This window comes from Lynx canadensis, chromosome B2 (genome assembly GCF_007474595.2).
Source record: "Lynx canadensis isolate LIC74 chromosome B2, mLynCan4.pri.v2, whole genome shotgun sequence".
NCBI classification, from domain to species: domain Eukaryota; kingdom Metazoa; phylum Chordata; class Mammalia; order Carnivora; family Felidae; genus Lynx; species Lynx canadensis.
In genome coordinates this window covers 114,080,199-114,102,100 of record NC_044307.1, presented here as the reverse complement: position 1 = coordinate 114,102,100, position 21,902 = coordinate 114,080,199, and the positions used below count along the sequence as shown (strand labels likewise).

Here is a 21,902-nt window from a genome sequence, read left to right as displayed (position 1 = left end):
AAAACAAAAACACTGTCAAAGAATCACAAACCCAGCATTTTAAATGTATTAAATAAAGCGCACTTTTTTTGTGAACTCCACATTTAATACAGGTACAAAGAAGGCTATGGAATGAAAAAGAATAAAATAGGGGCTTTTGAAGGGGCAAACCACATCATATCCATCTCCCAAACATTCTGCTGAAATGTCAGCACAATCCTTTCTCATTAGAAAGCATCTGAAAACATACTGAGTTGCAGATCTCTGAGGATTCACTGACATCTTAGTAGCTCCCAGGGACTCCAGCATACCTTCACAAAAGGCTCTTGGTCCGGTCTGGCACAATAGAAAATCTGAATGTCCAAGGGCAACCTTCGGTCTCGCATCCTGATGGGGGAGAACCTTCTGCTTGCTTTCTAACGAGGAACAGCTTTTTTCTCTGCCTTCACACCACTGTTGCTTACGGCCACGCTGAGCTACAACTGTTTTTGCAGTATCTAGTTTCCTGCATGATTGAGTTTCTGTTTCCCTTAGGAGAGGGCTCAACATTTCTACAGGAACACACCCAAATTAGGATTTAGAGCAAACACACACTTCCTGTCAGGCATTGCTGTGAGGCTGTAAAATGACACTTTCACCTTTGAAACGGTAGTTTCCTAACTGCAACAAAACTCCATTGTTGTTTTGTTTCTTTTTTTCCCCTTTTCTTCTTATACTTTTCTTCCTAATAGTCCTCTGGCTAAGCTAGCTCTTCTAGTCCTGCCTCTTCAGAGTTTTTTCCCAGCACCTTCTCTAAAGCTAAATTTCCATTTTTAAACTTCATGTATGTTCCTGACATAGGTTTGAATCTCAAAGGAGCCTTTACCCAAGGTAGGTATATTACACTTACAACAAGGGCATTTCACCTCGATGACACATTATGTTTGTCGGATATGCGGACCTTAAAAGAATGGGAGAACATCCTGGTTTATACGAGGCTGAGAAGAAGGCTACTTTACATTCAGTGTTTCAAAAGAGCTGACAAAGGAACATTTACCTCCTTACCTTTTAGAGTACTCATCTTAATGACTAATAAGCATGATGAGTTCTCCTCTACTTCCCAGATCAGATGACAGGGGGTTGGGAAAACATGTAGATGACCACTGCATCAATTTTCAGTGATCGTTCTGTGACTCTTCCAGATCCAAATGGCTTTTGTTTTTGGGTACTGCTGAGCACATCAGAGTGCTATTGTACAGCTCAAGCTGGGGTGTGTTCTCATGAGAATTCTGGCAGATAACTCCATGACCAGACCCAGGTCAGCTGGAACTGATTTTCAATGCACCAACCGGGACACAAATTGGGGCAGAATCACTTGGATTTTGTGCCAGTGAGACAGCACTGGCACTCTCTTCAGTTCCTGGCACTTCACAACAGCTAGCATTTACTGATCTCTCTCTCGATGATGGCACGTATCAGGTACTTGGCCAGGCTTGGGGACACAAAGCAGTCCACAGTCTCGAGAGTGTGAAGAGACATCAGAGAGACATTTATAAATAATATGAATGCCACTCCATGTAATACAAATGCTAATAGTAGCAACTCAAAGGTGGGGGCACCTAGAGCCTTGGGAGATGGCTTATTCAGAGCGGATGGGGCTTCAGTTTGAGAGCAGAGGGTGCAGTGTGGAGAGATGTCGGGGTGGAGGGTACAGAAGGAAAACAGGTATGTTTGTTCTAGGTTCACTATGGCTTGGGAATAGAAAGGAAGACAAGTAGAGATGAAGCTGGGGAAGGACGGAAGTGGAGAAAACCAAGAATCTTAATGCCATGAAGAAGCTGAGAACTTATCCTAGGGGCCACTGTGTCTAAAACCTGGCTATTCTTCAAAATCTAGGAGCTTTAAAAAACACAGATTCTGACAATCCTCTCCCAGACCTACTAAATTTCTGTCTCCAGTGGTAAAGGTCTAAGAGTCAGTTAAAGGAAAACAAATCACCAAGTGTTGGTCTGATGATTGGCCAGGTGGGTAATGATAACCGTAGGCAATGGAGAGTCCCTGAGTATATGATCATATGTGTGATTTAAACAAGTTAAGTAGATAGCGCAGAACATATATGAGACCTTTAAATATGATGAAGGAAACATCAGAAACCATTAAGTAGTGTTGGAAAAAATTACCTATTAAAAATATTACCTATCATGTATCAATAAATCAACTGCAGACTGAGTGGGGTTTAAATTTTTACTACAGGGCCACCCATACCTAAAAACACTATAGGGGGAAAAAAAAACAAAAACAAAAACAAAAACAAAAACAAAAACAAAAAAAAATCCAGCCCTTCCCCTGCTCACACACATGCTTCTGCACACATGTGCTATCTCTTTCTCAAGAAAAAATAGAGGAGAGGGGCACCTGGGCAACTCAGTCCGTTGAGTGACTGACTTCAGCTCAGGTCATGATCTTGCAGTTTGTGAGTTTGAGCCCTGCATCTGGCTTGCTGTTGTCAGCACAGAGCCTACTTCAGATCATCTGTCTCCCCCTCTCTGCCCCTCCCTTGCTCTTGCTCTCTCTCAAAAATAAATAAATATTAAAAAAAGAGGAGACAAAAAATTAGTATCATTTAATCATAAAGAGTTCAGTATTAAGATTCTTCTAGAAAAATGAGCAAAGGAAATGAGTGGGAATCACACACATACATACACACACACACACACACACGTGTTTTTCATCTATTCTTTCCTCAACCAAGGAAATAAAAATTAAAATATATCATTTTTATGCTTCCAAATTAGCAGAATTTTGGGGGGAATAACAGTAATAATCCTTGCTGCTGGAATAAACACAGTGAGAGGGGTATTCCTCACATTGCTGGCAAGTTAAGTTGCCATATATATATAAAAAAAATAGGATCCTTTAATACTCTTCTATCAACTAATACCACTCCTAGGAAACTAAGGGAACAGTAAGGGTTAAAGATCATTTCACCCTTGTGAAAAACTTGAACCAACACAATGATTCCTAAAAGTGGGGAATTGTTAAAAAAATTATAATTGAGATTTTAAATGTCATGCAACCATTAAAATGAGGCTTAAAAATCTTTAAGATGACACAATTCCCACAAGATGTTAGGTGGGAAAACCAGATGCAGAACTATACTTAAAACATGATTGCCCTTTGCAAAACTAAAAAGACTCCCTACCCCAAAACCCCTAAGAAAACATCCTAAAATAAATGAGAAAAAAGGGAACTGAATAAAATGCACAAAACTGTTAAGGGTGGTCACATATTTTTAAATGTTCTGCATTGTACTTTTCTGTAGTTTCCAAATTTCCTACAATAAGCAGGTGTTACTTATATAAAATTAGGACATAAAGCTTACTTAAAGAGTCTGTGTATGGGAGAACAGACTGGTGGTTGGGTTGGGTCTGGAGGTGCCCTTGGGAGTCCAAGTGAAGGATGCAGACAGGCTGACTGGGGCACGTTTGATGGAGGGAAGCAGAGGTCTCTGTACCATATAAGATCACAATCAATAAAACTCTGACTAGATATGATGAAGGAAAAGAATCTAGGATGATATCCAGGTTTCTAGCTTGGACCACCACCAATTGAGATGGGAATACGTGAGCATAAGCAAGTTTGGGGGCATGAGGAGTTGTTTTGGACATGCCGAGGATCAGACACCTGCTAGCTTCCAGGGGAGTGACAGTCCCCCTCCGGTCCCCCTTCCCAAAGGAGCAGCAATGCTGTTGCAGTGGCTTGGCTTGACGGTAATGCTAGTACGTGGGGCCTGCTCCTGCATGCGAGGGAGTGTGGCAAGCATTCTGCTGCTCGTTGCCCTTTTGGACTCTCTCTGCCATGTGGCCAGAAAACAGGGATAAGGCAGCCTGACCAGTCTAGCCACTTCTCTCTCCAGTTATGAGCACAAGTATTAGCATAAGCACGAGGAGCTTGGAATAGGCCAACCAAGTTCTTCCTCCTTCTCCATCCCTTCTTCTTTTCCTCCTCTTCCACCACAGATCTAGAGTAGTTTCTTAGAGGGATTTTCCCTCTCTTTCATTCTCCTCAGTGGCTCAGTCTGAGAAGGCCTGGGGCAGACTGCCCAGGCCCACACTAGATCTTGAAGCAGACCTTTCTCTCCCTGTATACCTCTTTAGCTCCTTTCCCTCTGGTACTGGTAGATGTGGCCTCTCTCTCCTCCCACTGGGGTTAGCAAGAGCTGAGATTCAAGGATGGGATTAGTGGAGAGAGGCAGAACAGTCCTTCAAAGGGGCTGCTCCCACTCAGGATATTCAGGCCTCATCAGGCAAGGATTAACCGCCTTACCCCCGAGCCGCCCCCCCCCCCCACCATGTTATCTAACCTTCTCTCTGGACCTCCATATTGGAGCAAGAGGCCACAGTCTCAGTAAGAAAATGAACACTTCAGGGTTGCCTGGGTGGCTCAGTCAGTTGAGCATCCTACTCTTGGTTTAGGCTCAGGTCACGATCTCACAATTTTGAGAGTTTGAGCCCCACGTCAGGCTCTGCACTGACAGTTCAGAGCCTGCTTAGGAGTCTCTCTCTCTCTCCCTTTCTTTCTGCCCATCCCCCACTTGTGCTGTCTCTCTCAAAAATAAACTTAAAAATAAAAAAGAAAATGTACATTTCCTGGCTTTGCTTCCTTTGTGCACATATCTTATGGGGCCTCTTAGAGCTGATTAAGTGAGGACAGAACTTGATATTCTTGGGTGCCTTGGCCAGAATGTCAGTATCACACCACCTCTGCCTCATGGGCACTTGCAGCTGTGCCTGGGGGGCGGCTATGAACTCTAAAGTAGCAGCTCGGGAGAAAGAGGTATGTGGTGTAGGCAGATGTGGGAGTAGGCAGCATAAGCTACAAGAGTTGATGAGCTCATCCAAGGAAGATATAACAGATGAGAAGAGGGCCAAAGACAAACTCCCAGAGACAGCATGAGAAAAAGGACCGGCAAAGTTGACTTGGAAAGACTGGCCAGAGACAGGAGCAACAAAAGAAAAGAAAAAAAAATCAGAATTTATATAAAAAGACAAGGAAGAAAGAGCCTGAAAGGCTTAAACAGCTTCAAACAGTAGTTTCAAATAAGGAGCTTTGTGAACTATGGGGAGACATAACAAGCAAATAAATTTGGGGATAATATGCTACAGAGCTATCAGGCAGTGAGACAGGAAGTGAGTACAAGCACACATATGAGAGAACCTGGCATTCCAGAAGTTATCAGACCTAAGGGGCAGGTTCATTACCCTTACTCGTCCCAATCTGGCAAGGTTCCAACCTTGGAAGGATCCGACTGTGCACTTGATGAATCTAAAACCAGGCTGGGATTCCTGGAGAAAAATCATCCCTCACTGTAGCCTGGGGCTACTATAAACATGGCAGACCCAACAGGGCTCTCCATACCAGACAGCTACCCCATGGCAGTCCTTCACATTTATCCTAGTCTTGAGGCTATTTCATATCTTCTCCATATTTCTCTAACTCCTCCTTCACTTCAGGAGATCCCCTTCCACTGCAAAGAAACCATCGGATGAAAAATGCCACAATTTACCACCACTCAATCGGCATTTTATTTGCACACATCCTATTCTTTTCTACTGCCCACCCACTTGTCTAAAACCAATCCTATCCCTATCCCCACTTCTCTGCCAATTCTCAGACATCTGCTCTCCTGATGAGTTCTTTCCTCATTCCCATCTTCTGACCTTCTACCCTGGGTTCCTAATGACCTCATCCAAAAGGTTAAAGTCTCTCTCACAAGAGGGAAAACCTTCCCAACCTCACTTATTCTTCCAGTTCACCACGTCATTTTTATTCTCCAGAACCAAATTTGAATTGTTTGCCCACCTTTACTAGTTCAACTTACTTATCTCCCACTCATTCTTTGAACCACTAGAATCTAAATTTTGAACTTACCACTTTAATGAGACTGCTCTTGTCAAAGTCACCAACTACCTCCTTGGTTTTAAGTCCAAGAGACATACCTCAGTTCTTATCTTCTGACTTTTCTGCAGCATAAGTCATTTTGACCATGACTCCCCTCTCGAAACATTCTCTTCCCTTGGTCTCTAAGACATGACTTTCCTTGTTTTCTACCTTCTTTCCTGGCTGCCTTTGTGGTCTCTACTGCCTTTGGCCCCTTTAAATGCAGGTATCCCTAAGGGTTCTAGTTTGAGCCCTGTTCCCTTTCCACTGTAAATACTCTCCTAGGATGACTTCATCTATACTCATAACTTCAACTTTGCCACTGATTGCCAAATCATGTCTTTAGATATTTCTCCTAAGTTTTATTCTGTCTCTCGAACATTCCACAGACACCTCAAATTTAGATTAAAACCAGAATGCAGAGCATTTTCTACTAAATCTAATACTCTTGCTATGCTCCTATCTCAGCAAAAGGCAGGTACCACTGCCCCTTCAGTTCCCACTCTAAAAACAAAGAGTTCAATCTCCATATATTCCTTACTTTCCACATATAATTAATTACTCACAAAATACTGTGTATTCCAGTTTCTAATTATCCTTCAAAAGCACTCAATTTTCTCCACCCCCACTGCCACTCTTGCAGCAACCATTATCTCTTGACATTGATCCTGCACAGGCCTCCTAATGGGTCTCTGAGCCTCAAGTGTTGTCCAACTCCTCCAATCTCTTGAACGTCTGCCAGAAAGACAGAGCTCTCTGAAATGCATATGTGTGTACACTTCTCCAGACTCAAAACAGTTCAGTGCCTTCCCACTGTCTTTAGGAAGATAGACATGATCCATGTCTTTAGGAAGATAGACATGATAGGTCCTTTGTGATGTGTCCTTACTTTCTTTTCCTGCTTCATTTCTTGCCCCTCCTTCAGCTTTGCACCCTATGGTCCAGCCACACTGAACCTGTTAGTTTATCAAATGTCCCACATCCTGTTTCTCCCTCTGTCATTCCTCTGTACAGATTTTCCTCTCTGGCCAGAACATGGCCCATGTCCTATTCTACCCCAACTGCCTGAACTCCCCCTTCTGATGTTTGTTCAGATCACTCCTTCTGGGCAGCTTTAACTGATCCCCCTGGCTCCATTCAGATGCCTGGCCCCATGCTCCTACAGCACTTGGCACTTCCCCTATAATGGCAATTATCTCATTATATTATAACGATTCATCTGTACTCCTTGATGCTAAATTCTGCTTCTCTCATCCATTGTGCCATTGAGAAGGGCTTGGTAAGTGCTCAAAAAAATTATGAAGGGCTTTTCAGACCACATTAAGGAGCCTGAATTTCATCCTGTACATAAAGGGGACCCATTAGCAGTTTTTAAAAAGGAAAGTGAAATGGCCTGGCAGCGGTAATAGTGGTGGTATTTACGTGACACATACAACTGGCTCAAACAGAGGAATAAAGTTATTTCCCTCTATAACTTCAAAAGTGCACAGGAAATCTAACTTCTTGCCAGCCGAGCAGTTCTTGGTATCTGGACACAAGAAAATTTTGATTGCATAGTGTAATTTAATGGCCACAACAGTCTAGCCCCTCTTGAGTGCTCACCTCCCAGCTCTTGGTGGTTGGCTCACTGAAGAAGTTGTCGATCATATTCAGTTCTTCCTTTTCCACGACCACAAAGCCTTGCTCTTTGGCATCTTTCCCATAGACATCAGGAGACCACTGAACAAAGAACGTGTACAAGTGATCCACCCTGAAAAATACATTCGTCATAGGAGTTAACACCAAATCTACTTTCCTGGCAGGCAGAAGTAGGAAGTTGGGCACTTGCAACCATCCTTTTCCTGCTTGGCAAATCTGTTTTGCTAATTGGGAAATTTCGCACTGTGAAGATGACCTCTACGAGCGCATTCCAAATTTGGAAAATAAGTCAACTAGTGAAAATAGAAGCCCACAGACACTGAGAACCTGTCTCAATCTGAGGAAAAGATCAAGAGAGGGGACGTAAAATTGAAACACATAATGGAATCTTTACACCAAATATTTTCTCCTTGTTGGGTCTTCATTTATTGGACACCTGTATTCAATGGGAAAAAAAAAAAACTGATCTGAACATTTAACTGGAAAAGATAAACAATACTTCAGTGGGTTTTTATGTAACTGAAGCACTGTTACCATTTTAACAAAACACCTTTAATAGCTACAAAGTAAATAATACTAATTGTTGTTTTAATATTAGAAAGAGACCTGATTTATTGACATGGAAATGTGGTTGGCTTCCTATTTCTCTGTTCTCTTACACATATTTAACACCTGGAGGTACTGTAGCATCTTACCAAACTAAATCAATAGAGAGATGGCTAATTCCCAAGCAGAGAATAAGAACTCTGATCCCAGCACCTGCAATATCCCCCCAGGTATGAGAATCACAGGCTCTCTAACCTTCGATTCTACTCCCACATCCATCACAGTGGGTGGAGAGAGTGACAGGTATGATCAGATGATTCTTAAAGTCTTTTCTAATTACAAAATGGGAATTTCAATGTAAGCCTACTGTCTGGGGCAATATTAACTTATTGCTAATTTTTAAAAAGTTGTGATTGTAAAAATATTATAACATCGCTATAGCTTGAATGTTTGTATCCCCCCCCAAATTCATATGTTGAAGCTTAACCCCAAATGTGATGGTATTTAGATATAGGACCTTTGAGAAGTGCTTGGGTCATGAGCCCTCATGATTGGGATTAGTGCCCTTATAAAAAGAGGCCTCTTTTCACCATGTGACACAGTGAAAGGATAATTGTCTATGAACAAGGAAGTGGGCCTTCACCAGACAAATCCGCCAGCACCTTGATCTTAGACTTCCCGGCCTTTAGAACTGTGAGGAATACCTTTCTGTCATTTATAAGCCACCCAGTCTTATGGCATTCTGGTATAGCAGCACAAATTGACTAAGACAAATATTAAGAGAATTAAAACAAAAAAGAAATGACCCCCACAATTCTGAAATCCCAATGCAGCAAAAGGTTTTTAGGTTTCTATACTCCTATCTGCTCTTGTCCACATGCATATAGTTTTCATTGTCACCTCAGGACCAAAATATAATTGTTTGCTATACATAACATTAAATCACGCACATTTGCCATGTTGCTAGTCTTTGTACGGATTCATATTGGCTAATTTCATCAAAGTACTAGGTCATAAATAACCTGAATTCCTGTGTTGTCAGGATATTTAGCTTCTTCCCAAGTTCACATTACAGTGAACATCCTCAGGCTCTATGCCTTTCACCATCTTTTGCATTATTTCCTCAAGGTGAGTTCCCAGAAACAGGATTACTGAGTCAAAGGGCATGATTTTATATCTTGTGATTCATCCTGCCAGGTGGCTTTTGAAAGGCTCACTAGTTTACTCTTGACACCAGCAATTTAGTTTGCATTAAAGTTCCATAACAATCTTGCTTATGCTTTTTCTAGAAAAAGAATTTAATACATATTTAAGTTTTACCTTATGCACTCGGCATTTCTCTGAGTGTTGATGCACTGAACAAGTTTCAAATGTTTTCTTACTGGCTATAGCTTTTCTTTCATGAATTAGCTCTTTGTGGCTGTGAAGCCAGTATTTTCCTTTTCAATTTGTGGAAACTTTTATAGAATGTAAACACGAACCACTACCAAAGTGGTTTCAAAGCTGTTGTTTTCCTTTTTATATTAATCATATCCTTCCTGTCATAATACAGGATTATCAATTTTCATATACTTTAAGAGTATATTTCCTTTGAGATTTCTCCTACTCTGCATGGAGAGTTGGCATCCAAGACAAGGTGTGCATCTATGTCCATGATATACTATCATTTCTATTCTTTTAAAAAAACAGATATAGATATAATTGTACATTGATGTGATGGTTAATTGTATATGACATCAACTTGGCCATTTTTTGGTCAAACACTGGTGTAGATGTTGCTGTGAAGGTGTTTTTTAGAAGTGATTAACATTTAAATCAGCAGACTTTCAGGAAAGCAGATTACCCTCCATAATGTGAGTGGGCCTCATGCAATCAGTTGAAGGCCTTAAGAGAAAAAGACTGAGGACCCCTGAATAAGAAGGAATTCTGTCTCTAAATAGCCTTCAGACGTGAGACTACAATCCAAGTTCTCCCTGGGTCTCCAGCCTATCAGCCTCCCCTTGTAGATTTCAGACTTGCTAGCTCCCACAACCACGTAAACCAATTCCTTCAAACAAATCCTTCTTTCTATATGTATTTATATATACATATCCTTTTGGTTCTGTTTCTCTGGAGCTCCTGGACTAGTTAGCTAGTACAATGGACTATTCTGAAAGGGTATATAAGAAACTGATCGAAATGGTTACCTCTGGAGAATGGAATGGCGTGGGAGAAAGACATATTTTATATCATACGGATCTTTAAGTTAATTTTTGGAATAGGCAGGACATTTTCCTGATTCTAGCATCAAAACTGTATTTTAAAAAGCAAATAATGAGAAGTTTCCTTCTCACCCACATCGCTGTCCACCAAATTCTGTGCTCACCCTTTTCCTTTATAGGTGATCACTTTATTCATTTCCTGTATATTTTTGTAATGTTATATAGATATAAATATAAATATATATTCTTTTTGTCTTCCATTTCTACAGAAGATTGCACTATTCTCTGTCTTGCTGTCTTTATTTAACAATACATCCTATTATCTTTCCACATCAATATATGGCTTCCTCATTCTTTCTTTTACAGCCACACAGTACTTTACTCTGTGGATTAGCCAGCGCTTATATAATCATCCTCTATAGATGGACGCTTGGGTGGTTTCCAAGACTGTGTTGTTACAAATAATGCTGTGACGAATAACTTCACATGTGAGTCACTTCACACGTGTACAGGTATAGTTGTAGGATATATTCCCAGAAGTGGGACTGTGTTGTCAGAGGAGCAATTCCCTTCTAAACTTGCTATGTAAAAACGATATTGCCCTTTTTAGGAATGATATCATTGTTTGTCTTCCCATCAGCAATACACACACACACACACACACACACACTCTCTCTCTCTCTCTCTCTCTCTCTCTTTTGAATAGCAGCATTCAAAAGCATTTATACCATGCAGTATACATTCTCCTATGAAAAATTAACTTAGAAAATATTAATCACCACCCCAGAGAAATTTGATGAGTATACAATGATAACTCCTTCAGTTTCCTAACACTTATAGTGTTAAATATATATATTAAATATATAAATATAAATATATAAATAAATATTATATCATATATTATATCATATATTATAATATAATATATGATATAATATATATTATTATATATCATTATATAATATAATATGATATAATATATATTATTATATATCATTATATAATATAATATATGATATAATATATATTATTATATATCATATTATATTACATATATTTTATATATTAATATATAAAATATATAAATATATTAAATATATTTATTAAATATAACATATATAAATATATATTAAACATAAATATATTTTTATATAAGTAAATATAAATATATATTAAATATATTATAGTGTTAAATATATTTTATATATATATATAGAGAGAGAGAGAGAGAGAGAGAGAGAGTCCATCTCAACTATATTTTGTAATAGAGACACAAATATGCTTCACTCTAACTCTTGGAAAGGAAGATATTTACTATGCTCATATCTACAATGAATAAAAGGATTTCCTAATTATTTGTTCGCTAGTTTTCCTGTGAGAAAGGAAAAAGCAGTCCCTGATACCTGCCAGCTAGCCTGGGCCTATCAGCCAGGCCCAAGTGTTGTTAAAAGCTGGCGTGGCACTCACAGCGAGGTCCTCATATTCTCCTGTTGAACATAAACAATTTCACAAAACATCAACATCTGACAAGACCTCTCTTTGACCATGATGAATCACGACAAAAACAAGACCCCTCTGAGGTCTCATATCTGAACACAAACTAAAAACATGAACATTGTCCAGCCACAAAAATGACCAACAGCCCTCTAATCTGGGTGATGAGTGACTCTGCTGCTTTACTAATTATAGCATTGAGCTCTTTAGTCTACTCCTTCCTTCCTTCTTTCCTCTTAGATAAGACTTGTAAGATATCCAATCATAGAATGACCTCTGCTTCCTGATAGCATCTAATCTAGACCAAATGTCCACTCCCCTAAGTCCTCCCCTGAATCACCTAACACAAATCTAAATCCTGCCCTCCTTTCTAGCACCCTCTTTCTGAGATGGCCCACAGTCCCATGGTGTGCATTCACTCTCACAGCAATGAATCAACCCAACTCATTCAACTTCAGTAGGTTTCTGGTGGTCTCTGGCCAGAGGGCACTGCTTCCTTCAACTCCCAGTATTGCCCTCATAGAGATTACCTTCAGGAATATTAGAGCTGATGGGGATATTGGTTTTATTTAATTCAACTAGCTCTCCTTAAATATGAGAGAATGGGGGCTCTGAAGTCTACCATCAGCATCACAGCCAGGGCTAGATCTTCTGAGGTGACAATTAGGGTTCTTTCAATCATACTAGAAAGCCCTCCCCTTATTCCACACTGATTTCTAAATTGCTTCCCAGTTAACTTCCTGGTTCTGACACCAGACACATTTTTGTCACTTTTTGGACCTACTTTCCATGAAGGACTGCTCATTTGTTCTCCAATATTTGACCCTCATAGGGAAAGTCACTGTGTAAGTATGGACACGGAAGAAGCACGATAAAAGCTCATGCTGACACATATCCCTGTGCAAGACTGCAAGGGAATGAGGAGGGAGGTGCAGATTTGGAATTAAGATTTCATTCTTTCTTTTTAAAAAATTACATTTGAGAGAGAGACAGAGACAGAGAGAGAGCGAGCATGAATGGGGGAAGGGCAGAGAGAGAGGGAGCCACAGAACCTGAAGCAGGCTCCAGGCTCTGAACTGTCAGCACAGAGCCCGACACAGGGCTCAAACACACGAACTGCAAGATTGTGACCCAAGCCGAAGTCAGACGCTTAACCAACTGAGCACCCAGGCGCACCCCCCACCCCCCACCCCCCAGGCATATTTCATTCCTTCTTAGACATAATAAAAAAATATAAATTGTGCAAACTGTGGGCCAATAAAGATTTTAATGAGAGATCCTATCCTAGAAATTGCCAGTCACTTCCCTTTTTGGTGACGAAGACATTAAGTTGCTTGAGGAGACCCTTTGAGCGGTCCTTTTAATTATGTAGATGTGAGGGTGAGTAGGATTTATTATTGTGGAGGAAGGTATAATTGGACATTCCGTACTTGATGAAGACAACTTTTTCTTACAATCCACTTGGAGGGGGATGGGTTAGAAGGTGAGAGAGAGGGAAGATTTGTATAAAGTCCAAAAGATTTCCTGGGAAGGAGGAATCCTGTGCCTAATACCCTCCCTTTTGAAGTTCAGATTAAAGCATCTCTGATTAATTAAGGTGTTCCAAATAGAGGTAAACCCATAGAAAAAGGCAATATCCTTTTCCCCACCCACCTTCTTGAAAAGAAACTCTTCAAGGTAGTGGAGGGAATGGTTTAGACTGATAACCTGGGATCCTTATGAATGCCATGATTATTTTGGGAATAGGTCAATTTGGGCAGAGTGTGCTGATGGTAAAACTTAGACCAAATTACCTGCCACACTGGGCATACCAGGGAAGGAAATGGCTACTTATGTCATATGTGTAAGTTTCTCAGAAGCTATAACAAGGTGTAGGGGTGGGGACAAGGTCAATGTTGGCATAAAGCATTCTTGCCTGCCAGTGCCATTCTCTCTACAATAAATATCTCAGTCTGGGGCAGGAATCTGGGATGACCTGATAAAAGGGCCTCTTCTCCCAAACCTCTTCCCTTGGGACTGCTGGGTTTCCAGTGAGTGGTGAATCAAGCCTCTGAATTTGTTTGTTGCCAGAGTGTCCTATTCTGGAACAGCCTGTAGTGTGTCAAAGAGCAGCCAGAGCAGCCCTTTACACTGGGTGAAGCATTTTGGACTTACCATAGAAAACAGGATCTAGAAAGGAGGGAAGGGGTACTCTCAAAGTATCACAGAAAAGAGGGCCAGAGTAATAAAAATTTTTAATATTAAACAGAGAAGTGAGCTTATGTTTTAAGCAATACTGATGACATAATCAGTGACCTAAAAAGATGTGATTCCCTCTCTCAAGGACGTTACACTGTACAGCAGCTCTAAGAGGCCAAGTATTACCATGCCCAACTTAAAGATCAGGAAATTGAGGCTTAGCACATTCAATAATGTGCTCAAACACACCCTCTCTGGAAATGTTCCAGCTAGTCTAAGCTAACTGCCTCTTCTTTTATGAATTCTCTACTGCAAGGAAGACAGTACATTTTTGTACCTGTCCACAGATGTCTCATAGTATAGGTCAACTACTTCCTTGGCTTTGGGTTTCATTAATGAAGCTTAAGTAATATTAGTGAGGTGCCTTAGGTGGCCCTTAGGGCACATGCTGCCCTCTAGCTCTTCTTCCTCCTATACCTTCTGTCAATAGGCTCACAGCACTGCCAAGACTCTGTTCCATGCTTGGGCAACATCACAGAACAGCCGCCTCACCTCAGCCATGCTTCTAGGAATGCTTCTCCACTGGCTGAAATGGACAAGAGAGAAGCCCTGAATAGCCTCCTTCTGGTTTGAGGGGGTAGGCTCTATCTCTGCCACCAACAAAGTCACTCCAACCTTGGGAAGCCTCAGGTAAGCTGAGATGAGAAACCTCAAAAGTACGTTCCGCAAATGGAGCATCCTAATGGAAAATGTTCATGTCCCTTCTCTCAGATATGTTCAGGGCACCAGGACACCCTAATTTCCCTCAACAACAGCCTCTCACATAAAAACTCATTTTCTGACATGGACATGGCCCTCATACTATGCTTCTGAAGGAAAAGCAAAAGGAATGAAGAACTAAAATGGCCTGTGCCACAAGAGAACATTAAAGTTCATTTGGAACCAATCTGATTACTTAATTCTTCGGCCTCTGGAGACCAAATGGAAGGAATCAATGTCCCTCTTTCTAGTTCTACTTCTGCTCAATTCTCTACCCTTTGTTTATTTTTTACAACTTAATTGGGGGAGGGGGGGCAAGGAAGAGGATATGACCTCATCTTTTTTCCTTCTATATTAGAGTGACTGTAAGTTTATTTAACCTAATTCCTGGAATGGTTCTTTTTGGCTAACTGGGTTTTCCTGGTCATTAGTTCTCAGAAGTCAACCCTGACCTCTGAAGACAGGCCTCAAAGTTCTGGAAATTCCCTCCTTGTCCCTTTGCAGACCTCCCCTTCACCCACTCCTCCTCCTTTCCGTTCCAGCTCTGCTTTCACCTTGACCCCCACTCTTCCTCTCTCCCCATCAGCCCCTCCTGGATTCACATACTTCAGGCCAATCTTTCCATTTCATCCTCACTGGCATGCCCTAGAAGTTCAGCTTTGATCCTCCTACTGCACCTGCCCTTCCAAACACCTTCTCACAGAAACAATCACCTTGCTGACTCCTCTCTTGGGACGATGGATGTTGCTGGGTTTTCTTATTTGTGCTTAATGGATTCACTACAAATCAAAGACACCTAACCTTGGCTAAGAAAACCCTCCCTCCCTCATGGGGCTCCCTACTGACCCCTAACTCATTTCCTTTACTCTCTAAGCAGTAGCTATGCCAGACCTCTGCTTTTGCAAGCCCTCTACCTTGCTCTCCTACCTGCCTTCCTCTCTGAACAGAGGACTCTCCATTATACCATCCCAATAATGCACTCCCCTCCACCTTCCCTCTTAGCATCTTTCTCTTCAGAAGAAGGAACTTCTCTTTTACCCATTTTAACCCTCTCGTCTGTACTTTCGACAGTCCTGATGCTTGGTGAACTTCCTCCATTACTTCCACCCTACCTCTCCATGCCTTCATTTCCTTCATCTTAATCCACAAACCTACTTGCATTTCCCCATCCATCAATATAAAAGCCTCTGGATTTTGTTTCTCCCTAAAACTCCCTTCCTGTATGCAATCTTCCCTTCAGAGCATATTGTTAGCATTTGGGTTAGCATATCTTCCAACTTCTTTTCATTCTGGAATTCTTCTATTCTGATTTTATTAACCTTTTAGCATATGCCCTTTGTTAAACCTGCCTCAGATACTCTCTGGATGGAGGCAGAGTTTTTAACCTTGTTGACTCCCTCCCTACTTCAGTGAAGCTGATTTTTTCAAAAGTGATCTACTGTCAATTTCAACAGTCATCGTTTGTCTTGACTTCTCAAAGCCTGTTGACGGTTTTTTTTGAAACCCACTCAGGAACTTACCTGTGGTTTCTGATGAGTCACTGAACTTCCCTGGCCTTGGCTGCCTAAGGATACCTCTGGTCAAGGCAATACAATTACCAGTAATTACGTCCACACTGACCAGTATCAGGTAGCAGTGGGCGTGGTAACATACGTGAACAGGGAATGAGGTCAAGTGCTAGATCCTACAGAGCCAAATATTTAAGGGGGAAGCAAGAGTAGTAGTCCTGGAAGGAAGCCAGGAAGAAACGACAGGAAGGCAGAAGTGATCTTATAAAATGCAAATCTGATCACTTTCACCCAGCTGTATAAAATCCTTCCAAAGTCTCCCTGTAGGTTTAAGGACAAATTCAAACTCCTTGGGGGTGCCTGAGAGCTTTGTTTTGTGCCAATCTCCAAAATGTGCTCTTTCCTCCAGCAAGAAGCTCTTGTACCTTTGCTCTAACATCCATTCTTATGCTGCTGCCTCTTTCCTTTATTATTCTTATTTTTTAAAAAAGAGTGATGACAAGGATAAGCCTAGAGAAGAATCCTCTCAGGCTGGGATCAGAGGCCAGGGGCCATGGTTACTCTGACTGCTGAGGGAGGGGAAATGGCATTCTACTGCAGGGAACATGTGCAAAAGGACATGGCATTTAAGAGCAGGGTGATGCTAGAAGGAGGGCACAGTGGACACAATAGAAAGAAGGGCAATGTAGTCAGGTCGCGGATGACTTCTAATTGAGGATTTTGTAATGAGGACAGGGCCATGGAGATGCAGCAGACCCAGGCTCTGCCCTAGAGGACTCAGGTTAAAGGAGCAAACAAAAAATCCAAACAGTTCCAACAACACAGGGACAGAAGACATTTGCCATCTGAGCAGGGAGGTGCAGAGCAGGAATTCCTGAGGGGTGGAATGAAAGAGCAAGAGGGAGTCTTTGCTCAATGGAATGGCCGGAAAGGAGAATGAAAAAGCCAGAGGGGCTGGGTAACTGGGTGGGTCACAGAAAGTGCTGAGCACAAGATAAACTGCTTGGATTTTACCCTGAGGTTACTGTTCTCCAAAGTGTATTAGGAGTGGCTCCAGTGACTTCAGATGGTACACAGAGGAACATATTTTAATAGCTACAGTTTTACTTAAAGAATACTAGTAGTAAATACAGCTGGCACATTAAACTTCTGATTTCACAGATATTACTGCTCAGGAAAAGGCTAAGTAAAAACATAACTGACAAAAATTTTCTAAAGACAACTATTAAGTAAACAGTAGGACAGATGGTATGCAGACATGGGAATCTTGGTGAAGGAATGTGTGAGTGACTGAAGCTTGAGAAAGCATCACTGTGGACACTGTGGAGGCAACAGCCAGGGCTTTAGTAGGAAGTGGCCTGGCCAGATTTATAGTTTAGAAAGACCACTGTGGAGCCAAGTAGAGAAGGTCAGGAAAAGATGGGACTAGAAACAAAGGCTCTGTTGAGAAGGCTACATTAGTGATCCAGCCAAGAGATCAAGACCAGAGCCCAGACATGGCAGCAGACACAGGAGAAGCTTGCCCACATTCTCCTCCAGGCACAAAACCAGCGCCAACTCATCCAGCAGCAGCCAGTATACCAAAACCTGGTACTCAGGCTTTGTGTAGGTTTTCTGTCTAGTTACAAATTGGAGCTCAGTTACATTTCTTCATAAACTTCAAAGATCCTTATCACCACAACGCTCCTTTAGGGATTCACTCCAAAGAAGCCATCATATTCAAGTTACAAATCCCCGTTTAGCAGATAAAATTGTCATCTGTGAAAAAGAAATTCAAAGAAGGTAAATTATATAAGTTCTTGGAAGGCAGCAGCCTTACCTCAGAGGCAGCAAAGCATTAAGAGAAGTAATAGTAAGGGTAGTGGCATAAATAACTTTAAGTGCATTGACAAGTTCATTTTTTCCCTCATAATAACCCCATGAGGTAGCCAGTATAATTATCATTTCTGTTTAACATAAGAAGAAAGAGATGCTCAAAGAGATTAACTTGACCAACACCACATAGTTTGTTATGGGTAGATCTGGGATCAACCTTAGGTCAGTTCATGGTCTCAAGCAATATGCTTCACCATTTCCTTTATGGTTAGTCTCACTGTTGTTTCCTTAAAACTCTGTAACTGACAAAACTAGAGGGTTGAGGGATATAAAACATGATGAAAAATCTGAGTTGATGTATGTGGAACTTGAGAAACTTAACAGAAGACCATGGGAGAAGGGAAGGGGAAAAAGTAGTTTCAAACATAGAGGCAGGCAAACACATAAGAGACTCTTAAATACACAGAACAAACCGAGGGTTGATGGGGGTGTGGAGGAGGGGGGGAAATAGGTGATGGGCACTGAGGAAGGCACTTGCTGAGATGAACGTTGGGTGTTGTATGTAAGCGATGAATCATGGGAGTCTACCCCCAAAGCCAAGAGCACACTATATACACTGTATGTTAGCCAACTTGACAATAAATTGTATTAAAAAAAAAAAAAATCTGAGTTGATGCTTGGAACAAAATATTACTATTCATACTTTAGGTATATGGGCTTTAGGTACAATTACGATGTATTTTCTTAAAATCAGCTATGGTGGGATTTTAGTCACTGTTACCTTTTTTTCCCTTATTTATTTATTTATTTATTTAAACATAGTTATGAGGTAAAGTAAAAAAGCACACATATCTAAGGTAAAGAAAGACCTGAACTCCCGAACTGGTTTCATTTGTTACTAGCTGGAGGCTTTGGGAAAGTTCCCTAATCTCTCTGAGCTTCTAAAATGAAGATAAGAAAACCTAGCTCCTCATAATAGGTGTCTGAAACATTAAATGTACAAGGAAGTTCTATCTACTTTCAGACAGACATTTTACAAAGTCCCTTCCATGTGATTATCTAAAATCTTGCTACCACATAGACCAACAAACTTGACCAAAATGACCTAGAAGCAGTTAAGGCATTCTTGTCTTATCAAGGGCCACTCACCAGTAGGAAAAGAAATACACAGCAAGATATAATCCCTCAACCACCTGATTTAAAAATTATAAGCAGGAACCATCAAACAATTTACTAGCTACGCATTAGAAACACATGTTATGGCACAGAGAATGGGAAATAATAAGACAAGGAAAGGGAAGAAGAGAGTAAGAATGTGACCCAGAGAGTAAGGAAATATACATGTATGCAGTCCTCTCATTCACTTGTATTGTTGATTATAAATTACAGATAGTCCAGTGCACTTCAATCTAAAACCTCCCCAGACCCCATTCTGAATACAGCCAGGGAAGCCCAAGAACGCAAAGCACTGCGGATCACAGAGGTTGTGTACTAAGAAACTACCACCTCTGAAAACCTACCTCAATGGCCTGACCCAAGGTCCTTGTATGAAAAAGGTCATTCTCCTTGCCCTGTAAGGTCCCTTTCAGATTCAATATTCTACAATTCCAAATGAAACCAATGGTTAGTACTTCCCTGGTGTAATGCTCATTCTCAAAGGTCTTAGTGTATTCATAAAAAGAAAATTTATTTACAAAATACCAACTAAATATGCTTCATTGTCCTAGTTCATCAAAAATAATACGAAAGTTCTTCTGAGAATCATTGATTGGAACAATTACAGTTATAAAAAGGATCACTTAAAAATAAGAAGAAATTGGGTGCCTGGTGGCTTAGTCGTTAAGCATCTGACTTCAGCTCAGGTCATGATCTCATAGTTCATGAGTTTGAGTCCCACATCAGGTGAGCACGAACTCCACTTCGGGTGAGCCCTGCTTCTCTCTCTCTCTGTACTTTGTGGGATTCTTTCCTCCCTCCCTTGCTCCTGCCCCATACTTCCATCCTCTCTCTCTCTCAAAAAAGAAAAAAGAAAAAATTAAAAGTTTATATTAATATCAACACTGGAGGCCTCAGGATGGTGGCCCATACCTTGGACTCAGCATCTGTACTTTTTTATTTAAAACACTGGCTAATACTTAAAAATTGGGGAAATTTGACACACATATTCAACTCCTTTTGAAAAAGATGGGAAGGCCAAGCAACCCAAGGCTCACATTCCCACACAGCAGCATTCCGCTGGAGGTACAAAGGCACACAGGTACGCAACAGCTGGTCCCTAGAGCTGGTGACTAACACTAGCCCCCCAAGCTTCCCTCCCACCACTCCTCCCCCTGGCTCCTGCAGGCCTTTCAGCTTGCAATAATTACTTCCTACATACTTACTCCCAAACAGTGTGTGCAGCACCCATTGGCATGAACTATTCTGCAGCGGAAACAGGCGACGATCTACACTCCAAAGTGCTGGTGTTCACTCCTGCGTCAGAAAACACAGCCACCCCAGCGAAGAGCTCCTACAAAGGGGGTTATGTTTCCATGAACTTAGGTCTGGCTATACAGTCACTGATTAACTTGACGCTTTTGCCAAAGCTGGTTACTGAAATTACTGAAGGGTGGCTGACTAATAGTGCTTCTAGAAGGTGATGATGAATTTCTAGAACTTTAAGTTAATAAAAGCAAAAGGTAAAGTGATCAGAAAAAGAACAGGAGGAAGCAACATCACTTCAAAACATTTGAAGGCATTAAAAGAAAAGAACATTGACATAAGTGACTAATGATTCTATAACTTGCATTCGTTTAGCAGTTTTCCAGAACTTAAACTTGTGTTAAATACAAAGAGAGAAAGATAATTTCTTTAGGGATAGCTTTAGAGACTTTTTTTTTTTTTTTAGTAATAACACTTCTTTCTTTTTTTTTCAACGTTTTGTTGTTTTTTTTTTTTTGTTTTGTTTTTTTTGTTTTTTTTTAATTTATTTTTGGGACAGAGAGAGACAGAGCATGAACGGGGGAGGGGCAGAGAGAGAGGGAGACACAGAATCGGAAACAGGCTCCAGGCTCTGAGCCATCAGCCCAGAGCCCGACGCGGGGCTCGAACTCACGGACCGCGAGATCGTGACCTGGCTGAAGTCGGACGCTTAACCGACTGCGCCATCCAGGCGCCCCAATAACACTTTTATCTTTAAACATCACAACAAGAATATAGAATGATACAATTGCATGTTATACCTGAAAATTACAGGGTTTGTATTCTGAAATATACCTGTTTGGGCTAAGTAGGGCCTAAGCTGCTCTAGTGAGATTATTTAACATCATAATCTTACTGGCACCGACAGTCATCAAAGATTTCAATTTAACCTTGAACCTGTTAAAAGCAAGAGGATTTTTGGTCAGAAAATTCAGCACTAACTATGGTTAAAGATTTCATACTAGAAAACTAGGTTAGTGTTTGATTCCTTTAATTCATCCTTTTTTCTCCAAGGAAAATGCTCTTGAGAGGATTTTGCTTAGTCTTCATGAGGGTCCTTAGGATTTGGAAATCTTTCTGTTGTAAATCTAGTTTAAGAGGAGAATGAATTCTCATTTTTATGATTTTACCTCTTATTGGAAAAGTAATGCATGCTTACTAAATGCACACTCAATATTTAGTGGCAAAGAAAGATACATGTAAGTAAAAGCAGTTTACATAATACCATTTACACACACATACACATCCAATTATCATATACATACAGATACACACATACTATCATTATATTAATTCATACACAGAAAAAAGGCCAAAAGTCTACAAAAATAAAAATAAATTGTAGTTGGCTTGGTGTAACAAATTACAAGCTTTTTCCTCCTTTTTGCTTTTTTGTAGTTTTCTA

General features: G+C 40.8%; 1 protein-coding gene and 1 long non-coding RNA gene across 10 annotated transcripts in view; both read right to left on the bottom strand.

The window, feature by feature from the left end:
• NCOA7 (nuclear receptor coactivator 7) overlaps window positions 1–21,902 on the bottom strand; it is a 155,313-nt gene that overhangs the window by 17,786 nt on the left and 115,625 nt on the right. For 8 of the 9 annotated variants that reach the window (XM_030316276.1, XM_030316279.1, XM_030316274.1 and 5 more), the window contains one exon: window positions 7,501–7,648. In XM_030316276.1, the coding sequence (XP_030172136.1) occupies window positions 7,501–7,648 (148 nt within the window). Of the gene's footprint in view, window positions 1–290; window positions 478–7,500; window positions 7,649–21,902 lie in introns of those variants that run through there. The other variant, XM_030316282.1, reaches the window with a different exon arrangement.
• On the bottom strand, window positions 16,764–20,535 carry LOC115514369. Its single transcript, XR_003968951.1, has 3 exons — window positions 20,419–20,535; window positions 19,558–19,636; window positions 16,764–17,980 (listed from the first exon to the last, which is right to left on the bottom strand). It is a non-coding gene; the product is annotated as an uncharacterized LOC115514369 (long non-coding RNA).